Source organism: Telmatherina bonti (genome assembly GCF_933228915.1).
Source record: "Telmatherina bonti genome assembly, chromosome: 21".
In the NCBI taxonomy this organism is placed as follows: Eukaryota; Metazoa; Chordata; class Actinopteri; order Atheriniformes; family Telmatherinidae; genus Telmatherina; species Telmatherina bonti.
The window spans coordinates 34,824,262-34,846,192 of NC_136630.1; the positions used below are offsets into that span (position 1 = coordinate 34,824,262).

Sequence of the window (21,931 nt, forward strand, 5' to 3'; positions counted from 1 at the left end):
TTCTGTGGAACAACACGTATATATTACACACAAACAAAACACTTTTCTACATAACTGGTTTCTAAATAATGTTAACACAGTGAATAATCTACTAAATGATAAATTTTACTCCTATGAGGTGTTTATGGATAAATATGATGTTGATGCTTCGCAAAGAGAGTTTTACATGGCAGCATAATTACCTCCACCAAGGAGGTGACGTTTTTACCGCTTTATCTGTTTGTGTTCAAGATAAAAAGTTCTGGACGGATTTTCATGAAGTTTTCAGGACTTGTTGGAAACGTGAAAAGGAAGAACTGGTTTAATTTTGGTGGTGATCCGGATCACCGTTTGGATCCAGGAACTTCTTAAAGGCCTTAGTGGAGGTTTGCACTTTGTGTTTTTCTGGGAAACTTCTGTATTGCAAAGTTTTGATACAATACTTTATTTTCAGACTTTGTACAACTGTATCGCTATATTGATAAATTAATAAATGTAAATAAAAGAAAGAGTCAACCGTCATCAAGAGAAAGTGGCAACTATTCGCGTATTTTGTTCAGCATACGGTTGCAAAAACAGGGAAAATATTGAAAGCAGATTGAGTGGAATTACATTTCGATTTAGTGTTACGCACATTTGGGAATGACCTGATGTGTGTAACAGTGCGAAGAGATTCCAGGTTTTTTATGGACAGATAAGCGGAAACATGTTTGACAAGTACAGGACTCCTCCATGGATGGACACTTGGGGGACCTCCAGAGGTGATGAGGACATGGTCTTTATTAGGACATTACATTAATTATTTCATTACATTATGTTAAAATAAACGGTTTGCTGTCAACTTTCTTTACAATCATTATTTCCAAAATTCATAACTTCCTTTAGATTTCTGAGCCATAAAACATAATAAATGTTCATCTTTATCAGCTGAAAGAACTCAGCCTGAATTTCTGTTGCCATGACGACTGTCAGACAGCAGGTCGGGCGGCTAACCTCAGAGACCTCCCGATGAGCTGACTGTCATCATTTTCACAAAGATGAGTAAAGTTCTGGTCAAAGTTTTTTATTAGGGTAGTGGGCATTTTTCTGTCAGATCCATCTTTCATCCCGCACACCGAGCAGCAGGACAATCTGCTTTTACTGGTTTATGTTTGATTAAATGACCTCCAGCTCAGGCTTTAGATATCCCACAGTCCAGATGTTGGGACACTTTTGTCTGGAGGAGAAACAGGATGGTGGACCAGTTCTTGTTGCTGGTTGGGTCCTTTCAGGTCAATGGTAACTGTATCCAGGCAGAGGCAGCTTCTGACCTTCTTTGGCCTCGAAAAAGGTGTAGGACAGCGTGATGGTGTCTACCCGGGCCATCCTGGGGTCATCGTCGAACTCCGGGTCAATGTAGAAGAAGACGGGCATGTCCACCTCCTCGTGAGGGTTAAGACGCTGCTCTTCGAAGCAGAAACACTGAGAAGGGAACAGGAGTTTGGTTTTTATCCATCCATCCTGTTTTTTAACAGCTTAGTTCAATTAAGGGTCATGTGGAGCTGGAGCCTGTCCCAGCAATCATTTGGTGAGAGGCTGGTACACTTGGACAGGCTGCTAGTCCATCACAGGGCCACACAGAGAGACAAAAACAACCCCATCTCACAGCTAGGGAATATAGTAACTAGGACTGCAACAATTACCCGGGTAACTCGAGTAATCTGAGTACAAAAATTGATCGAGGCATAGAAATATCACGTCTCCGTGGAAACATCACGTCTCCGTGGAAACATCACGTCTCCGTGGACACATCACGTCTCCGTGGACACATCACGTCTCCGTGGACACATCACGTCTCCGTGGAAACATCACGTCTCCGTGGAAACATCACGTCTCCGTGGAAACATCACGTCTCCGTGGACACATCACGTCTCCGTGGACACATCACGTCTCCGTGGACACATCACGTCTCCGTGGAAACATCACGTCTCCGTGGACACATCACGTCTCCGTGGACACATCACGTCTCCGTGGACACATCACGTCTCCGTTGACACATCACGTCTCCGTGGACACATCACGTCTCCGTTGACACATCACGTCTCCGTGGACACATCACGTCTCCGTGGACACATCACGTCTCCGTGGAAACATCACGTCTCCGTGGAAACATCACGTCTCCGTTGACACATCACGTCTCCGTTGACACATCACGTCTCCGTGGACACATCACGTCTCCGTGGAAACATCACGTCTCCGTGGAAACATCACGTCTCCGTGGAAACATCACGTCTCCGTGGAAACATCACGTCTCCGTGGACACATCACGTCTCCGTGGACACATCATGTCTCCGTTGACACATCATGTCTCCGTGGAAACATCACGTCTCCGTGGACACATCACGTCTCCGTGGAAACATCACGTCTCCGTGGAAACATCACGTCTCCGTGGACACATCACGTCTCCGTGGACACATCATGTCTCCGTTGACACATCATGTCTCCGTGGAAACATCACGTCTCCATGGAAACATCATGTCTCCGTTGACACATCACGTCTGCATGCTGACCGGGATGAAAATGTGCTGCAGGCTGGTTCATGTTAAAATAAACGGTTTGCCGTTTTAAGGGTTACTCAGGCAGCCGCCACCTGTTGACCATGATGCTCACCTGGATCTTGTTGAAGTACTGTCCAGCCTCGAAGGGCACCACATTGTAAGTGGAGATGCCGATTATGGGCTTATCTGAAGGGTTCTTTGCTCTGTAGAAGGCCAGCGCCGTCTCACCTGGGACCACCTGCAGACAGGAGAGCTGGTTTACAGAGGAAGGGAAGTTGAGCAGAGGATCAGGAGGACCAGACTGCAACCTTACATAGATCTCTGCCTGCTGCGGTCGGAAGTTCCACTGCATGCTGGCGTGTGTGTCGGCGTTGAAGGTGATCTTCAGGACCCGTTCTTTAACTGGGGTCATCGTCTCCACCTGATCTACATCATGTCCAGCCACCGCTGTGCCGCCAAGGCCTGATGCCTGACGCACAACCAGAGAGGTCACACGGGGTCAAAACCACCAGGTGCGTACCTGTGTAAGTCTGTGTGTCCTCACCTGACAGTAGAGCCTGTAGAGCGGCACAGCGGCGTACGACAAGCCAATCATTCCCACGCAAGTGGCTGCAATGTATGTGAGCACAGTCTTGTTCCGGGTTTTCCACTCATCATCCTGATTCCTGAACTTCCTGCTGCGGGTTTGCATCAGGAGGCGGGACGGAGCCCGGCACCGCAAGAAGATGTCCCCCTGAGGACGCAGCGTCCTCAGACAGCCCCCATGCAGCATCCGGACAGAACCTGTCAGCAGCAGTGAGGCCAAGGGGCGGCACAAACAGGGACGCAACCGCACAGGCAGCAGCATGGCTGCACACCTGACAAGCTTACCTGCAGGATGACATACAGCAGCTCAGATAAACAGTCCCTCCCCTCAGACCCACCCAGCACAGACCCACTAGACTAGACTGGACTCAGACCCACTAGACTAGACTGGACTCAGACCCACCCAGCACAGACCCACTAGACTAGACTGGACTCAGACCCACTAGACTAGACTGGACTCAGACCCACTAGACTAGACTGGACTCAGACCCACTAGACTAGACTGGACTCAGACCCACCCAGCACAGACCCACTAGACTAGACTGGACTCAGACCCACCCAGCACAGACCCACTAGACTAGACTGGACTCAGACCCACCCAGCACAGACCCACTAGACTAGACTGGACTCAGACCCACTAGACTAGACTGGACTCAGACCCACCCAATGCAGTTCTGCTCCACACCTAGACCCAGACCCAGCTTGAAATATTTACATATATATCACATGTAAAATAAGTAAAGCCCTTTTTCATGGCATGTGTGTGTAGGCAAATGTCTGGAAATGACTTCAGTGACACATCTGTCCTACCAGAATGAATTTGTATTTGCAGCCATACTTTTCACAGTTCTATATAAGGAGATTCGCGTTGCTCAACTAGTTGCTGTTGGACTAGAGGTCCAACCAAATTTTCTGACATACATGTCCTAAGTCTGCTTGTAAATGTTGTTGTTATTCCACATGAGTGAACAGGAATGCTGGAAATCCTGTAATCCGTGGAGTTATTATCCAGTGTCAGATATAAAGACGCAGCTGCGCCTGCAGGTGGTCACGTGACCTCAGTGTTTCTGGTTTGCTTTTATTTTTCATCCTTAAATCAAGTTCTGTTCAGGATCAATAATGGCCGGATGTTTCTGCGCCACTGCTCTGATCTCAAATTAATCCGCCTTTGACTAAAATAAGCCAGATGAAATTTTAATATTTATCAGAGGAAGTTGCAGGTTGAACTGAGATGACATCGGAGCGTTTCTTTGCCCTAAAAACGTTTCTGCTTCACGCGAGCCGGAAACGGTAAAAACATCCCAAGTAAACCAACCTCCTGGAGTTTAACAGAACATGTGTCATGTTTACCTTCAGAGAGAACCTCCGCTCAAAGTCACCGAAGAACTGCAAGACAGTTACCAAACATGCTCCCCGGAAACAGCCCGGAACAACGCCACTTACGCTCCCTTCTCCTGCACAAAGGTTCCGTAGCGAAGGTTCCGCAAATATTTCTTTTTAATGTGGGACAGTGACATTTCCCCGAGCCAACTGGCTGGTGATCCGACATTATTTAAAAATACTTTATCAGATACCATCCATCCATCCATCAATCTATCCTTTTGACCATCTATCCATCCATCCATCTATCAATCAATCTATCCTTCTGTCCATCCATCCATCCATACATCTATCCTTCTATCCATCCATCCATCCATCAATCAAACTATCCTTTTGTCCATCCATCCATCTATCATAAATCAATCTATCCTTCTGTCCATCCATCCATCAATCTATCCATCTGTCCATCCATCCATCCATCCATCCATCTGTCCATCCATCCATCCATACAGCTATCCTTCTATCCATCCATCCATCATATATCAATCTATCCTTCTGTCCATCCATCCATCCATCCTACAATAATCTATCCTTCTGTCCATCAATACATCCATCTGTCCATCCATCAATCCATCCTTCCTTCTGACCATCTATCCATACATCCATCCACCCATCAATCCTTCTGTCCATCCATCCATCAATCAATCTATCCTTTTGTCCATCCATCCATCTATCATATATCAATCTATCCTTCTGTCCATCCATCCATCCATCCATCAATCTATCCTTTTGTCCATCCATCCATCCATCCATCCATCTATCCTTTTGTCCATCTATCCATCCATCCATCCATCAATCAATCTATCCTTTTGTCCATCTATCCATCCATCCATCCATCAATCAATCTTTCTTTTTGTCCATCTTTCCATCCATCCATCCATCAATCTATCCTTTTGTCCATCCATCCATCCATCATATATCAATCTATCCTTCTGTCCATCCATCCATCCATACATCCATCTGTCCATCCATCCATACAGCTATCCTTCTATCCATCCATCCATCCATCATATATCAATCTATCCTTCTGTCCATCCATTCATACATCCATCTGTCCATCCATCCATCCATCATACAATAATCTATCCTTCTGTCCATCCATACATCCATCTGTCTATCCATCAATCCTTCTGTCATCCATCCACCCTTCTGTCCATCCATCCATCCATCCTTCCTTCTGACCATCTATCCATCCATCCATCCTTCTGTCCATCCATCCATCCATCCATCCATCCATCCTTCTGTCCATCCATCCATCCATCCATCCATCCTTCTGACCATCTATCCATCCATCCTTCCTTCTGACCATCTATCCATCCATCCATCAATCAATCTATCCTTTTGTCCATCCATCCATCTATCATATATCAATCTATCCTTCTGTCCATCCATCCATCCAGTCATACATCTATCCTTCTATCCATCCATCAATCAATCTATCCTTTTGTCCATCCATCCATCTATCATATATCAATCTATCCTTCTGTCCATCCATCCATCCATACAGCTATCCATCCATCCATCCATCATATATCAATCTATCCTTCTGTCCATCCATCCATCCATCTGTCTATCCATCAATCCTTCTGTCATCCATCCACCCTTCTGTCCATCCATCCTTCCTTCTGACATCTATCCATACATCCATCCTTCTGTCCATCCATCCATCCATCCTTCTGACCATCTATCCATCCATCCATCCATCCTTCCTTCTGACCATCTATCCATCCATCCATCCATCAATCAATCTATCCTTTTGTCCATCCATCCATCTATCATATATCAATCTATCCTTCTGTCCATCCATCCATCCATCCAGTCATCAATCTATCCTTTTGTCCATCCATCCATCCATCCATCTATCCTTTTGTCCATCTATCCATCCATCCATCCATCAATCAATCTATCCTTTTGTCCATCTATCCATCCATCCATCCATCAATCAATCTTTCTTTTTGTCCATCTTTCCATCCATCCATCCATCAATCTATCCTTTTGTCCATCCATCCATCCATCATATATCAATCTATCCTTCTGTCCATCCATCCATCCAGTCATACATCTATCCATCCATCCATCCATCAATCAATCTATCCTTTTGTCCATCCATCCATCTATCATATATCAATCTATCCTTCTGTCCATACATCCATCCATACAGCTATCCATCCATCCATCCATCATATATCAATCTATCCTTCTGTCCATCCATCCATCTGTCCATCCATTGATACATCAATCTATCCTTCTGTCCATCCATCCATCTATCCATCCATCCATCATATATCAATCTATCCTTCTGTCCATCCATCCATCCATACATCCATCATACAATAATCTATCCTTCTGTCCATCCATGCATCCATCCATCCATCCATCCTTCCTTCTGACCATCTATCCATACATCTATCCACCCATCAATCCTTCTGTTCATCCATCCATCCATCAATCCTTCTGTCCATCCATCCATCCTTCCTTCTGACCATCCATCTGTCCATCCATCCATCCATCCATCCATCCATCCATACTTCTGTCCATCCATCCATCAATCCTTCTGTCCATCCATCCATCCATCCATGGTCACGGACAAGCTGGAGTTTATCTCAGCAATCATAGGGCGATAGGCAGGAAGACCCTGGACAGATCACCAGTCCATCACAGGGTCACACAGAGACAAACATCCACTCACACTCACTCCTGGGGACAATTTAGACAAACAGATTAAATCCGTTAAAAAAATATTTCACTTATATCATGATATAGTTTCATTGTTTAGTTACATAATTAATTAATCTACTTATAAAATGTGCTTTATACACGTAAACTGCCTTTAATTGATCAACTAACCCGTTAATCGACAGACAGTTGTGACCGGGGTAAACAGTAAACAGTAGATGTGAATGGCGACAGCCTACGGTGGCCGCGCGCGGACAAACCTCAGGCTGCTTCTGGCGGAGAGGGGCTGCAGCAGTAATGGAGGGGGTCACAGTGGGCCAGGTATTCGATGCGGAATGCATCCTCAGCAAACGTTCCAGAAAGGTAAGAACCGGGGTCCGGCGGCTCGGCGGAGCTCCGGTCGCTTCGGCTGCTCTGACCTTGTGTGTTTCCGCAGGGGAAGTTCGAGTATCTGGTGAAGTGGAGAGGTTGGTCGTCCAAGTAAGTAGCACCTAGCCGCGCGCTGCTAGCCGCGCGCAGCTAACCGCACACACACACCGAACAATGCCCGGCTCGGTGTTTACCTCCAACACGGTGCGGAGACCACCGTCAGGCTCCGGCTTTTCCCCGCCGTGCTGGGTCTGAGCTGCGGAGGATGGAGGCGGCTAGGACCGGGACCGGGTGCAGGCTTCGCTGGACCGGCTGAGTCCAGCAACCTGAGCAAGAACCCGCAGAAAACCCGCATTTAACAACAGATCCATACAAACACTGTTAGGTTTAGACCGCAGTTTTATTTTGATCAAAGCTGTTGGTAAAACAAATCCTCAGTTCAGTCAGAAATGTAAACATCACGTTTCCATGTGAAGCTGATGCTTACTCCTCTTCCTCACCTGTCTACTCCTCTTCCTCACCTGTTTACTCCTCTTCCTCACCTGTTTACTCCTCTTCCTCACCTGTTTACTCCTCTTCCTCACCTGTTTACTCCTCTTCCTCACCTGTTTATTCATCTTCCTCACATGTTTAACCCTCTTCCTCACCTGTTTACTCCTCTTCCTCACCTGTTTACTCCTCTTCCTCACCTGTTTATTCATCTTCCTCACCTGTTTACTCCTCTTCCTCACCTGTTTATTCATCTTCCTCACCTGTTTACTCCTCTTCCTCACCTGTTTATTCATCTTCCTCACCTGTTTACTCCTCTTCCTCACATGTTTACTCCTCTTCCTCACCTGTTTACTCCTCTTCCTCACCTGTTTACTCCTCTTCCTCGCCTGTTTACTCCTCTTCCTCGCCTGTTTAGTCCTCTTCCTCGCCTGTTTACTCCTCTTCCTCACCTGTTTATTCGTCTTCCTCACCTGTTTACTCCTCTTCCTCACCTGTTTATTCATCTTCCTCACATGTTTACTCCTCTTCCTCACCTGTTTACTCCTCTTCCTCACCTGTTTACTCCTCTTCCTCGCCTGTTTACTCCTCTTCCTCACCTGTTTACTCCTCTTCCTCACCTGTTTATTCATCTTCCTCACCTGTTTACTCTTCTTCCTCACCTGTTTACTCCTCTTCCTCACCTGTTTATTCATCTTCCTCACCTGTTTACTCCTCTTCCTCACCTGTTTATTCATCTTCCTCACCTGTTTACTCCTCTTCCTCACCTGTTTACTCCTCTTCCTCACCTGTTTACTCCTCTTCCTCACCTGTTTATTCATCTTCCTCACCTGTTTACTCCTCTTCCTCACCTGTTTACTCCTCTTCCTCACCTGTTTATTCATCTTCATCACCTGTTTATTCATCTTCCTCACCTGTTTACTCCTCTTCCTCACCTGTTTATTCATCTTCCTCACCTGTTTATTCATCTTCCTCACCTGTTTACTCCTCTTCCTCACCTGTTTACTCCTCTTCCTCACCTGTTTATTCATCTTCCTCACCTGTTTACTCCTCTTCCTCACCTGTTTATTGATCTTCCTCACCTGCTTATTCATCTTCCTCACCTGTTTACTCCTCTTCCTCACATGTTTACTCCTCTTCCTCACCTGTTTACTCCTCTTCCTCGCCTGTTTACTCCTCTTCCTCACCTGTTTACTCCTCTTCCTCACCTGTTTATTCATCTTCCTCACCTGTTTACTCCTCTTCCTCAGCTGTTTACTTCTCTTCCTCACCTGTTTACTCCTCTTCCTCACCTGTTTATTCATCTTCCTCACATGTTTACTCCTCTTCCTCACATGTTTACTCCTCTTCCTCACCTGTTTACTCCTCTTCCTCACCTGTTTATTCATCTTCCTCACCTGTTTCCTCCTCTTCCTCACCTGTTCATTCATCTTCCTCACCTGTTTACTCCTCTTCCTCACCTGTTTACTCCTCTTCCTCACCTGTTTATTCATCTTCCTCACCTGTTTACTCCTCTTCCTCACCTGTTTCCTCCTCTTCCTCATCTGTTTACTCCTCTTCCTCACCTGTTTACTCCTCTTCCTCACCTGTTTACTCCTCTTCCTCACCTGTTTATTCATCTTCCTCACCTGTTTATTCATCTTCCTCACCTGTTTACTCCTCTTCCTCACCTGTTTACTCCTCTTCCTCACCTGTTTACTCCTCTTCCTCACCTGTTTCCTCCTCTTCCTCACCTGTTTATTCATCTTCCTCACCTGTTTATTCATCTTCCTCACCTGTTTACTCCTCTTCCTCACCTGTTTACTCCTCTTCCTCACCTGTTTATTCATCTTCCTCACCTGTTTACTCCTCTTCCTCACCTGTTTCCTCCTCTTCCTCACCTGTTTCCTCCTCTTCCTCACCTGTTTCCTCCTCTTCCTCACCTGTTTACTTCTCTTCCTCACCTGTTTATTCATCTTCCTCACCTGTTTACTCCTCTTCCTCACCTGCTTATTCATCTTCCTCACCTGTTTACTCCTCTTCCTCACCCGTTTACTCCTCTTCCTCACCCGTTTCCTCCTCTTCCTCGACTGTTTCCTCCTCTTCCTCGACTGTTTCCTCCTCTTCCTCACCTGTTTATTCATCTTCCTCACCTGTTTATTCATCTTCCTCACCTGTTTATTCATCTTCCTCACCTGTTTACTCCTCTTCCTCACCAGTTTACTCCTCTTCCTCACCTGTTTATTCATCTTCCTCACCTGTTTATTCATCTTCCTCACCTGTTTATTCATCTTCCTCACCTGTTTATTCATCTTCCTCACCTGTTTACTCCTCTTCCTCACCAGTTTACTCCTCTTCCTCACCTGTTTATTCATCTTCCTCACCTGTTTACTCCTCTTCCTCACCTGTTTATTCATCTTCCTCACCTGTTTACTCCTCTTCCTCACCTGTTTACTCCTCTTCCTCACCTTTTTCCTCCTCTTCCTCACCTTTTACCTCCTCTTCCTCACCTGTTTATTCATCTTCCTCACCTGTTTACTCCTCTTCCTCACCTGTTTACTCCTCTTCCTCACCTGTTTACTCCTCTTCCTCACCTGTTTATTCATCTTCCTCACCTGTTTACTCCTCTTCCTCACCTGTTTATTCATCTTCCTCACCTGTTCATTCATCTTCCTCACCTGTTTACTCCTCTTCCTCACCTGTTTACTCCTCTTCCTCACCTGTTTATTCATCTTCCTCACCTGTTTACTCCTCTTCCTCACCTGTTTATTCCTCTTCCTCACCTGTTTCGTCCTCTTCCTCACTTGTTTCCTCCTCTTCCTCACCTGTTCACTCCTCTTCCTCACCTGTTTACTCCTCTTCCTCACCTGTTTACTTCTCTTCCTCACCTGTTTCCTCCTCTTCCTCACCTGTTTACTCCTCTTCCTCACCTGTTTATTCATCTTCCTCACCTGTTTATTCATCTTCCTCACCTGTTTACTCCTCTTCCTCACCTGTTTATTCATCTTCCTCACCAGTTTACTCCTCTTCCTCACCTGTTTATTCATCTTCCTCACCTGTTTATTCATCTTCCTCACCTGTTTACTCCTCTTCCTCACCTGTTTACTCCTCTTCCTCACCTGTTTACTCCTCTTCCTCACCTGTTTCCTCCTCTTCCTCGACTGTTTCCTCCTCTTCCTCGACTGTTTCCTCCTCTTCCTCACCTGTTTATTCATCTTCCTCACCTGTTTATTCATCTTCCTCACCTGTTTATTCATCTTCCTCACCTGTTTACTCCTCTTCCTCACCAGTTTACTCCTCTTCCTCACCTGTTTATTCATCTTCCTCACCTGTTTATTCATCTTCCTCACCTGTTTATTCATCTTCCTCACCTGTTTATTCATCTTCCTCACCTGTTTACTCCTCTTCCTCACCTGTTTATTCATCTTCCTCACCTGTTTACTCCTCTTCCTCACCTGTTTATTCATCTTCCTCACCTGTTTACTCCTCTTCCTCACCTGTTTACTCCTCTTCCTCACCTGTTTATTCATCTTCCTCACCTGTTTACTCCTCTTCCTCACCTGTTTACTCCTCTTCCTCACTTGTTTCCTCCTCTTCTTCACCTGTTTCCTCCTCTTCCTCACCTGTTTCCTCCTCTTCCTCACCTGTTTCCTCCTCTTCCTCACCTGTTTACTCCTCTTCCTCACCTGTTTACTCCTCTTCCTCACCTGTTTACTCCTCTTCCTCACCTGTTTATTCATCTTCCTCACCTGTTTACTCCTCTTCCTCACCTGTTTATTCCTCTTCCTCACCTGTTTCGTCCTCTTCCTCACTTGTTTCCTCCTCTTCCTCACCTGTTCACTCCTCTTCCTCACCTGTTTACTCCTCTTCCTCACCTGTTTACTTCTCTTCCTCACCTGTTTCCTCCTCTTCCTCACCTGTTTACTCCTCTTCCTCACCTGTTTATTCATCTTCCTCACCTGTTTATTCATCTTCCTCACCTGTTTACTCCTCTTCCTCACCTGTTTATTCCTCTTCCTCACCTGTTTCGTCCTCTTCCTCACTTGTTTCCTCCTCTTCCTCACCTGTTTATTCATCTTCCTCACCTGTTTACTCCTCTTCCTCACCTGTTTATTCATCTTCCTCACCTGTTTACTCCTCTTCCTCACCTGTTTACTCCTCTTCCTCACCTTTTTCCTCCTCTTCCTCTCACCTTTTACCTCCTCTTCCTCACCTGTTTATTCATCTTCCTCACCTGTTTACTCCTCTTCCTCACCTGTTTACTCCTCTTCCTCACCTGTTTACTCCTCTTCCTCACCTGTTTATTCATCTTCCTCACCTGTTTACTCCTCTTCCTCACCTGTTTATTCATCTTCCTCACCTGTTCATTCATCTTCCTCACCTGTTTACTCCTCTTCCTCACCTGTTTACTCCTCTTCCTCACCTGTTTATTCATCTTCCTCACCTGTTTACTCCTCTTCCTCACCTGTTTATTCCTCTTCCTCACCTGTTTCGTCCTCTTCCTCACTTGTTTCCTCCTCTTCCTCACCTGTTCACTCCTCTTCCTCACCTGTTTACTCCTCTTCCTCACCTGTTTACTTCTCTTCCTCACCTGTTTCCTCCTCTTCCTCACCTGTTTACTCCTCTTCCTCACCTGTTTATTCATCTTCCTCACCTGTTTATTCATCTTCCTCACCTGTTTACTCCTCTTCCTCACCTGTTTATTCATCTTCCTCACCAGTTTACTCCTCTTCCTCACCTGTTTATTCATCTTCCTCACCTGTTTATTCATCTTCCTCACCTGTTTACTCCTCTTCCTCACCTGTTTACTCCTCTTCCTCACCTGTTTACTCCTCTTCCTCACCTGTTTCCTCCTCTTCCTCGACTGTTTCCTCCTCTTCCTCGACTGTTTCCTCCTCTTCCTCACCTGTTTATTCATCTTCCTCACCTGTTTATTCATCTTCCTCACCTGTTTATTCATCTTCCTCACCTGTTTACTCCTCTTCCTCACCAGTTTACTCCTCTTCCTCACCTGTTTATTCATCTTCCTCACCTGTTTATTCATCTTCCTCACCTGTTTATTCATCTTCCTCACCTGTTTATTCATCTTCCTCACCTGTTTACTCCTCTTCCTCACCTGTTTATTCATCTTCCTCACCTGTTTACTCCTCTTCCTCACCTGTTTATTCATCTTCCTCACCTGTTTACTCCTCTTCCTCACCTGTTTACTCCTCTTCCTCACCTGTTTATTCATCTTCCTCACCTGTTTACTCCTCTTCCTCACCTGTTTACTCCTCTTCCTCACTTGTTTCCTCCTCTTCTTCACCTGTTTCCTCCTCTTCCTCACCTGTTTCCTCCTCTTCCTCACCTGTTTCCTCCTCTTCCTCACCTGTTTACTCCTCTTCCTCACCTGTTTACTCCTCTTCCTCACCTGTTTACTCCTCTTCCTCACCTGTTTACTCCTCTTCCTCACCTGTTTATTCATCTTCCTCACCTGTTTACTCCTCTTCCTCACCTGTTTATTCCTCTTCCTCACCTGTTTCGTCCTCTTCCTCACTTGTTTCCTCCTCTTCCTCACCTGTTCACTCCTCTTCCTCACCTGTTTACTCCTCTTCCTCACCTGTTTACTTCTCTTCCTCACCTGTTTCCTCCTCTTCCTCACCTGTTTACTCCTCTTCCTCACCTGTTTATTCATCTTCCTCACCTGTTTATTCATCTTCCTCACCTGTTTACTCCTCTTCCTCACCTGTTTATTCATCTTCCTCACCAGTTTACTCCTCTTCCTCACCTGTTTATTCATCTTCCTCACCTGTTTATTCATCTTCCTCACCTGTTTACTCCTCTTCCTCACCTGTTTACTCCTCTTCCTCACCTGTTTACTCCTCTTCCTCACCTGTTTATTCATCTTCCTCACCTGTTTACTCCTCTTCCTCACCTGTTTATTCCTCTTCCTCACCTGTTTCGTCCTCTTCCTCACTTGTTTCCTCCTCTTCCTCACCTGTTCACTCCTCTTCCTCACCTGTTTACTCTTCTTCCTCACCTGTTTACTTCTCTTCCTCACCTGTTTCCTCCTCTTCCTCACCTGTTTACTCCTCTTCCTCACCTGTTTATTCATCTTCCTCACCTGTTTATTCATCTTCCTCACCTGTTTACTCCTCTTCCTCACCTGTTTATTCATCTTCCTCACCAGTTTACTCCTCTTCCTCACCTGTTTATTCATCTTCCTCACCTGTTTATTCATCTTCCTCACCTGTTTACTCCTCTTCCTCACCTGTTTACTCCTCTTCCTCACCTGTTTACTCCTCTTCCTCACCTGTTTATTCATCTTCCTCACCTGTTTACTCTTCTTCCTCACCTGTTTACTCCTCTTCCTCACCTGTTTATTCATCTTCCTCACCTGTTTCCTCCTCTTCCTCACTTGTTTCCTCCTCTTCCTCACCTGTTTACTCCTCTTCCTCACCTGTTAACTCCTCTTCCTCACCTGTTTATTCATCTTCCTCACCTGTTTACTCCTCTTCCTCACCTGTTTATTCATCTTCCTCACCTGTTCATTCATCTTCCTCACCTGTTTACTCCTCTTCCTCACCTGTTTATTCATCTTCCTCACCTGTTTACTCCTCTTCCTCACCTGTTTATTCCTCTTCCTCACCTGTTTCCTCCTCTTCCTCACTTGTTTCCTCCTCTTCCTCACCTGTTTCCTCCTCTTCCTCACCTGTTTACTCCTCTTCCTCACCTGTTTACTTCTCTTCCTCACCTGTTCATTCATCTTCCTCACCTGTTTATTCATCTTCCTCACCTGTTTACTCCTCTTCCTCACCTGTTTACTCCTCTTCCTCACCTGTTTATTCATCTTCCTCACCTGTTTATTCATCTTCCTCACCTGTTCATTCATCTTCCTCACCTGTTTACTCCTCTTCCTCACCTGTTTATTCATCTTCCTCACCTGTTTACTCCTCTTCCTCACCTGTTTATTCCTCTTCCTCACCTTTTTCCTCCTCTTCCTCACTTGTTTCCTCCTCTTCCTCACCTGTTTACTCCTCTTCCTCACCTGTTTACTCCTCTTCCTCACCTGTTTACTCCTCTTCCTCACCTGTTTATTCATCTTCCTCACCTGTTTATTCATCTTCCTCACCTGTTTATTCATCTTCCTCACCTGTTTATTCATCTTCCTCACCTGTTTATTCATCTTCCTCACCTGTTTATTCATCTTCCTCACCTGTTTATTCATCGTCCTCACCTGTTTACTCCTCTTCCTCACCTGTTTATTCATCTTCCTCACCAGTTTACTCCTCTTCCTCACCTGTTTATTCATCTTCCTCACCTGTTTATTCATCTTCCTCACCTGTTTACTCCTCTTCCTCACCTGTTTATTCATCTTCCTCACCTGTTTCCTCCTCTTCCTCACCTGTTTCCTCCTCTTCCTCACCTGTTTATTCATCTTCCTCACCTGTTTATTCCTCTTCCTCACTTGTTTCCTCCTCTTCCTCACCTGTTTACTCCTCTTCCTCACCTGTTTACTCCTCTTCCTCACCTGTTTCCTCCTCTCCCTCGACTGTTTCCTCCTCTTCCTCGACTGTTTCCTCCTCTTCCTCGACTGTTTCCTCCTCTTCCTCACCTGTTTACTCCTCTTCCTCACCTGTTTACTCCTCTTCCTCACCTGTTTACTCCTCTTCCTCACCTGTTTATTCATCTTCCTCACCTGTTTACTCCTCTTCCTCACCTGTTTATTCATCTTCCTCACCTGTTTACTCCTCTTCCTCACCTGTTTACTCCTCTTCCTCACCTTTTTCCTCCTCTTCCTCACCTGTTTATTCATCTTCCTCACCTGTTTACTCTTCTTCCTCACCTGTTTACTCCTCTTCCTCACCTGTTTACTCCTCTTCCTCACCTGTTTATTCATCTTCCTCACCTGTTTACTCCTCTTCCTCACCTGTTTATTCATCTTCCTCACCTGTTCATTCATCTTCCTCACCTGTTTACTCCTCTTCCTCACCTGTTTACTCCTCTTCCTCACCTGTTTATTCATCTTCCTCACCTGTTTACTCCTCTTCCTCACCTGTTTATTCCTCTTCCTCACCTGTTTCCTCCTCTTCCTCACCTGTTTCCTCCTCTTCCTCACCTGTTTCCTCCTCTTCCTCACCTGTTTCCTCCTCTTCCTCGACTGTTTCCTCCTCTTCCTCGACTGTTTCCTCCTCTTCCTCACCTGTTTCCTCCTCTTCCTCACCTGTTTCCTCCTCTTCCTCACCTGTTTACTCCTCTTCCTCACCTGTTTATTCATCTTCCTCACCTGTTTACTCCTCTTCCTCACCTGTTTCCTCCTCTTCCTCACCTGTTTATTCATCTTCCTCACCTGTTTACTCCTCTTCCTCACCTGTTTATTCATCTTCCTCACCTGTTTACTCTTCTTCCTCACCTGTTTACTCCTCTTCCTCACCTGTTTACTCCTCTTCCTCACCTGTTTATTCATCTTCCTCACCTGTTTACTCCTCTTCCTCACCTGTTTATTCATCTTCCTCACCTGTTCATTCATCTTCCTCACCTGTTTACTCCTCTTCCTCACCTGTTTACTCCTCTTCCTCACCTGTTTATTCATCTTCCTCACCTGTTTACTCCTCTTCCTCACCTGTTTATTCCTCTTCCTCACCTGTTTCCTCCTCTTCCTCACTTGTTTCCTCCTCTTCCTCACCTGTTTCCTCCTCTTCCTCACCTGTTTACTTCTCTTCCTCACCTGTTTATTCATCTTCCTCACCTGTTTATTCATCTTCCTCACCTGTTTACTCCTCTTCCTCACCTGTTTATTCATCTTCCTCACCTGTTTACTCCTCTTCCTCACCTGTTTATTCATCTTCCTCACCTGTTTATTCATCTTCCTCACCTGTTTACTCCTCTTCCTCACCTGTTTACTCCTCTTCCTCACCTGTTTATTCATCTTCCTCACCTGTTTACTCTTCTTCCTCACCTGTTTACTCCTCTTCCTCACCTGTTTATTCATCTTCCTCACCTGTTTCCTCCTCTTCCTCACTTGTTTCCTCCTCTTCCTCACTTGTTTCCTCCTCTTCCTCACCTGTTTACTCCTCTTCCTCACCTGTTTACTCCTCTTCCTCACCTGTTTATTCATCTTCCTCACCTGTTTACTCCTCTTCCTCACCTGTTTATTCATCTTCCTCAGCTGTTCATTCATCTTCCTCACCTGTTTATTCATCTTCCTCACCAGTTTCCTCCTCTTCCTCACCTGTTTATTCATCTTCCTCACCTGTTTACTCCTCTTCCTCACCTGTTTATTCATCTTCCTCACCTGTTTACTCCTCTTCCTCACCTGTTTATTTATCTTCCTCACCTGTTTATTCCTCTTCCTCACCTGTTTACTCATCTTCCTCACCTGTTTACTCCTCTTCCTTACATGTTTACTCCTCTTCCTCGCCTGTTTACTCCTCTTCCTCACCTGTTTCCTCCTCTTCCTCACCTGTTTCCTCCTCTTCCTCACCTGTTTACTCCTCTTCCTCACCTGTTTACTTCTCTTCCTCACCTGTTTATTCATCTTCCTCACCTGTTTACTCCTCTTCCTCACCTGTTTCCTCCTCTTCCTCACCTGTTTCCTCCTCTTCCTCACCTGTTTACTCCTCTTCCTCACCTGTTTACTCCTCTTCCTCACCTGTTTCCTCCTCTTCCTCACCTGTTTATTCCTCTTCCTCACCTTTTTCCTCCTCTTCCTCACCTGTTTACTCCTCTTCCTCACCTGTTTATTCCTCTTCCTCACCCGTTTACTCCTCTTCCTCACCTGTTTATTCATCTTCCTCACCTGTTTACTCCTCTTCCTCACCTGTTTACTCCTCTTCCTCACCTGTTTATTCATCTTCCTCACCTGTGTACTCCTCTTCCTCACCTGTTTATTCCTCTTCCTCACCTGTTTCCTCCTCTTCCTCACCTGTTTACTCCTCTTCCTCACCTGTTTATTCATCTTCCTCACCTGTTTACTCCTCTTCCTCACCTGTTTACTCCTCTTCCTCACCTGTTTATTCATCTTCCTCACCTGTTTACTCCTCTTCCTCACCTGTTTAATCCTCTTCCTCACCTTTTTCCTCCTCTTCCTCACCTGTTTCCTCCTCTTCCTCACCTGTTTCCTCCTCTTCCTCACCTGTTTATTCATCTTCCTCACCTGTTTACTCCTCTTCCTCACCTGTTTATTCATCTTCCTCACCTGTTTACTCATCTTCCTCACCTGTTTACTCCTCTTCCTCACCTGTTTATTCATCTTCCTCACCTGTTTATTCATCTTCCTCACCTGTTTATTCATCTTCCTCACCTGTTTACTCCTCTTCCTCACCTGTTTATTCATCTTCCTCACCTGTTTATTCATCTTCCTCACCTGTTTACTCCTCTTCCTCACCTGTTTACTCCTCTTCCTCACCTGTTTATTCATCTTCCTCACCTGTTTACTCCTCTTCCTCACCTGTTTATTCATCTCCCTCACCTGTTTACTCCTCTTCCTCACCTTTTTACTCCTCTTCCTCACCTTTTTCCTCCTCTTCCTCACCTGTTTATTCATCTTCCTCACCTGTTTACTCTTCTTCCTCACCTGTTTCCTCCTCTTCCTCACCTGTTTCCTCCTCTTCCTCACCTGTTTATTCATCTTCCTCACCTGTTCATTCATCTTCCTCACCTGTTTACTCCTCTTCCTCACCTGTTTACTCCTCTTCCTCACCTGTTTACTCCTCTTCCTCACCTGTTTATTCATCTTCCTCACCTGTTTACTCCTCTTCCTCACCTGTTTATTCCTCTTCCTCACCTGTTTCCTCCTCTTCCTCACTTGTTTACTCCTCTTCCTCACCTGTTTCCTCCTCTTCCTCACCTGTTTACTCCTCTTCCTCACCTGTTTACTTCTCTTCCTCACCTGTTTATTCATCTTCCTCACCTGTTTATTCATCTTCCTCACCTGTTTACTCCTCTTCCTCACCTGTTTATTCATCTTCCTCACCAGTTCACTACTCTTCCTCACCTGTTTATTCATCTTCCTCACCTGTTTACTCCTCTTCCTCACCTGTTTACTCCTCTTCCTCACCTGTTTATTCATCTTCCTCACCTGTTTACTCTTCTTCCTCACCTGTTTACTCCTCTTCCTCACCTGTTTATTCATCTTCCTCACTTGTTTCCTCCTCTTCCTCACCTGTTTACTCCTCTTCCTCACCTGTTTACTCCTCTTCCTCACCTGTTTATTCATCTTCCTCACCTGTTTATTCATCTTCCTCACCTGTTCATTCATCTTCCTCACCTGTTTCCTCCTCTTCCTCACCTGTTTCCTCCTCTTCCTCACCTGTTTATTCATCTTCCTCACCTGTTTACTCCTCTTCCTCACCTGTTTATTCCTCTTCCTCACCTGTTTCCTCCTCTTCCTCACTTGTTTCCTCCTCTTCCTCACCTGTTTACTCCTCTTCCTCACCTGTTTACTCCTCTTCCTCACCTGTTTACTTCTCTTCCTCACCTGTTTATTCATCTTCCTCACCTGTTTATTCATCTTCCTCACCTGTTTACTCCTCTTCCTCACCTGTTTATTCATCTTCCTCACCTGTTTACTCCTCTTCCTCACCTGTTTATTCATCTTCCTCACCTGTTCATTCATCTTCCTCACCTGTTTACTCCTCTTCCTCACCTGTTTACTCCTCTTCCTCACCTGTTTACTCCTCTTCCTCACCTGTTTATTCCTCTTCCTCACCTGTTTACTCCTCTTCATCACTTGTTTCCTCCTCTTCCTCACCTGTTTACTCCTCTTCCTCACCTGTTTACTTCTCTTCCTCACCTGTTTATTCATCTTCCTCACCTGTTTACTCCTCTTCCTCACCTGTTTACTCCTCTTCCTCACCTGTTTATTCATCTTCCTCACCAGTTTCCTCCTCTTCCTCACCTGTTTATTCATCTTCCTCACCTGTTTATTCATCTTCCTCACCTGTTTACTCCTCTTCCTCACCTGTTTACTCCTCTTCCTCACCTGTTTATTCATCTTCCTCACCTGTTTCCTCCTCTTCCTCACCTGTTTCCTCCTCTTCCTCACCTGTTTACTTCTCTTCCTCACCTGTTTATTCATCTTCCTCACCTGTTTATTCCTCTTCCTCACCTGTTTCCTCCTCTTCCTCACCTGTTTCCTCCTCTTTCTCACCTGTTTACTCCTCTTCCTCGCCTGTTTCCTCCTCTTCCTCGCCTGTTTACTCCTCTTCCTCACCTGTTTACTCCTCTTCCTCACCTGTTTACTCCTCTTCCTCACCTGTTTCCTCCTCTTCCTCACCTGTTTCCTCCCCTTCCTCGCCTGTTTCCTCCTCTTCCTCACCTGTTTCCTCCTCTTCCTCACCTGTTTCCTCCTCTTCCTCACCGGTTTATTCATCTTCCTCACCTGTTTCCTCCTCTTCCTCACCTGTTTCCTCCTCTTCCTCACCTGTTTCCTCCTCTTCCTCACCTGTTTCTTCCTCTTCCTCACCTGTTTATTCATCTTCCTCACCTGTTTACTCCTCTTCCTCACCTGTTTATTCCTCTTCCTCACCTGTCTACTCCTCTTCCTCACATGTTTACTCCTCTTCCTCACCTGTCTACTCCTCTGCCTCACCTGTTTATTCATCTTCCTCACCTGTTTACTCCTCTTCCTCACCTGTTTACTCCTCTTCCTCACCTGTTTATTCATCTTCCTCACCTGTTTACTCCTCTTCCTCACCTGTTTACTCCTCTTCCTCACCTGTTTATTCATCTTCCTCACCTGTTTACTCCTCTTCCTCACCTGTTTACTCCTCTTCCTCACCTGTTTATTCATCTTCCTCACCTGTTTCCTCCTCTTCCTCACCTGTTTCCTCCTCTTCCTCACCTGTTTATTCATCTTCCTCACCTGTTTACTCCTCTTCCTCACCTGTTTATTCCTCTTCCTCACATGTTTACTCCTCTTCCTCACCTGTTTACTCCTCTTCCTCACCTGTTTCCTCCTCTTCCTCACCTGTTTCCTCCTCTTCCTCACCTGTTTACTCCTCTTCCTCACCTGTTTATTCATCTTCCTCACCTGTTTATTCATCTTCCTCACCTGTTTACTCCTCTTCCTCACCTGTTTACTCCTCTTCCTCACCTGTTTATTCATCTTCCTCACCTGTTTCCTCCTCTTCCTCACCTGTTTCCTCCTCTTCCTCACCTGTTTCCTCCTCTTCCTCACCTGTTTATTCATCTTCCTCACCTGTTTACTCCTCTTCCTGACCTGTTTACTCTTCTTCCGCACCTGTTTACTCCTCTTCCTCACCTGTTTACTCCTCTTCCTCACCTGTTTACTCCTCTTCCTCACCTTTTTCCTCCTCTTCCTCACCTGTTTACTCCTCTTCCTCACCTGTTTACTCCTCTTCCTCACCTGTTTATTCATCTTCCTCACCTGTTTACTCCTCTTCCTCACCTGTTTACTCCTCTTCCTCACCTGTTTACTCCTCTTCCTCACCTGTTTATTCATCTTCCTCACCTGTTTACTCATCTTCCTCACCTGTTTACTTCTCTTCCTCACCTGTTTATTCATCTTCCTCACCTGTTTACTCATCTTCCTCACCTGTTTACTCCTCTTCCTCACCTGTTTATTCATCTTCCTCACCTGTTTATTCATCTTCCTCACCTGTTTACTCCTCTTCCTCACCTGTTTATTCATCTTCCTCACCTGTTTATTCATCTTCCTCACCTGTTTATTCATCTTCCTCACCTGTTTACTCCTCTTCCTCACCTGTTTATTCATCTTCCTCACCTGTTTATTCATCTCCCTCACCTGTTTACTCCTCTTCCTCACCTTTTTACTCCTCTTCCTCACCTTTTTCCTCCTCTTCCTCACCTGTTTATTCATCTTCCTCACCTGTTTACTCTTCTTCCTCACCTGTTTCCTCCTCTTCCTCACCTGTTTATTCATCTTCCTCACCTGTTTACTCCTCTTCCTCACCTGTTTATTCATCTTCCTCACC

At 45.5% G+C, this 21,931-nt stretch overlaps 2 protein-coding genes across 2 annotated transcripts in view; one reads left to right on the top strand and one right to left on the bottom strand.

Annotated features, from left to right (window-relative positions):
- Window positions 1-741: 741 nt before the first annotated feature.
- Window positions 742-4,558, bottom strand: cox11 (cytochrome c oxidase assembly homolog 11 (yeast)). The gene is made up of 5 exons (XM_079261464.1): window positions 4,452-4,558; window positions 3,061-3,386; window positions 2,830-2,985; window positions 2,629-2,754; window positions 742-1,440 (listed from the first exon to the last, which is right to left on the bottom strand). Exons 2-5 carry the CDS (start codon window positions 3,361-3,363, stop codon window positions 1,252-1,254), a joined length of 774 nt encoding a protein of 257 aa, XP_079117590.1. The 5' UTR covers window positions 3,364-3,386; window positions 4,452-4,558; the 3' UTR covers window positions 742-1,251.
- Window positions 4,559-7,448: 2,890 nt separating this feature from the next.
- The window catches only part of LOC306771222 (chromobox protein homolog 2-like), a 28,524-nt gene continuing 14,041 nt past the window's right edge, over window positions 7,449-21,931 (top strand). Inside the window, exons 1-2 of the mRNA XM_079260339.1 lie at window positions 7,449-7,520; window positions 7,594-7,637. Coding sequence (XP_079116465.1) covers window positions 7,455-7,520; window positions 7,594-7,637 — 110 coding nt within the window. The 5' untranslated portion in view covers window positions 7,449-7,454. The remainder of the gene's footprint in view (window positions 7,521-7,593; window positions 7,638-21,931) is intronic.

What these genes read in the sequence shown, in the direction of transcription:
- cox11 (XM_079261464.1), bottom strand. Translation starts at nt 3,363, where the DNA reads ATGCTGCTGCCTGTGCGGTTGCGTCCCTGTTTGTGCCGCCCCTTGGCC. An exon ending in TCTACAGGCTCTACTGTCAG is followed by an intron (nt 2,986 to 3,060) that starts GTGAGGACACAC and finishes GTTGTGCGTCAG; the next exon opens with GCATCAGGCCTTGGCGGCAC. An exon ending in CGCAGCAGGCAGAGATCTAT is followed by an intron (nt 2,755 to 2,829) that starts GTAAGGTTGCAG and finishes TCCTGTCTGCAG; the next exon opens with GTGGTCCCAGGTGAGACGGC.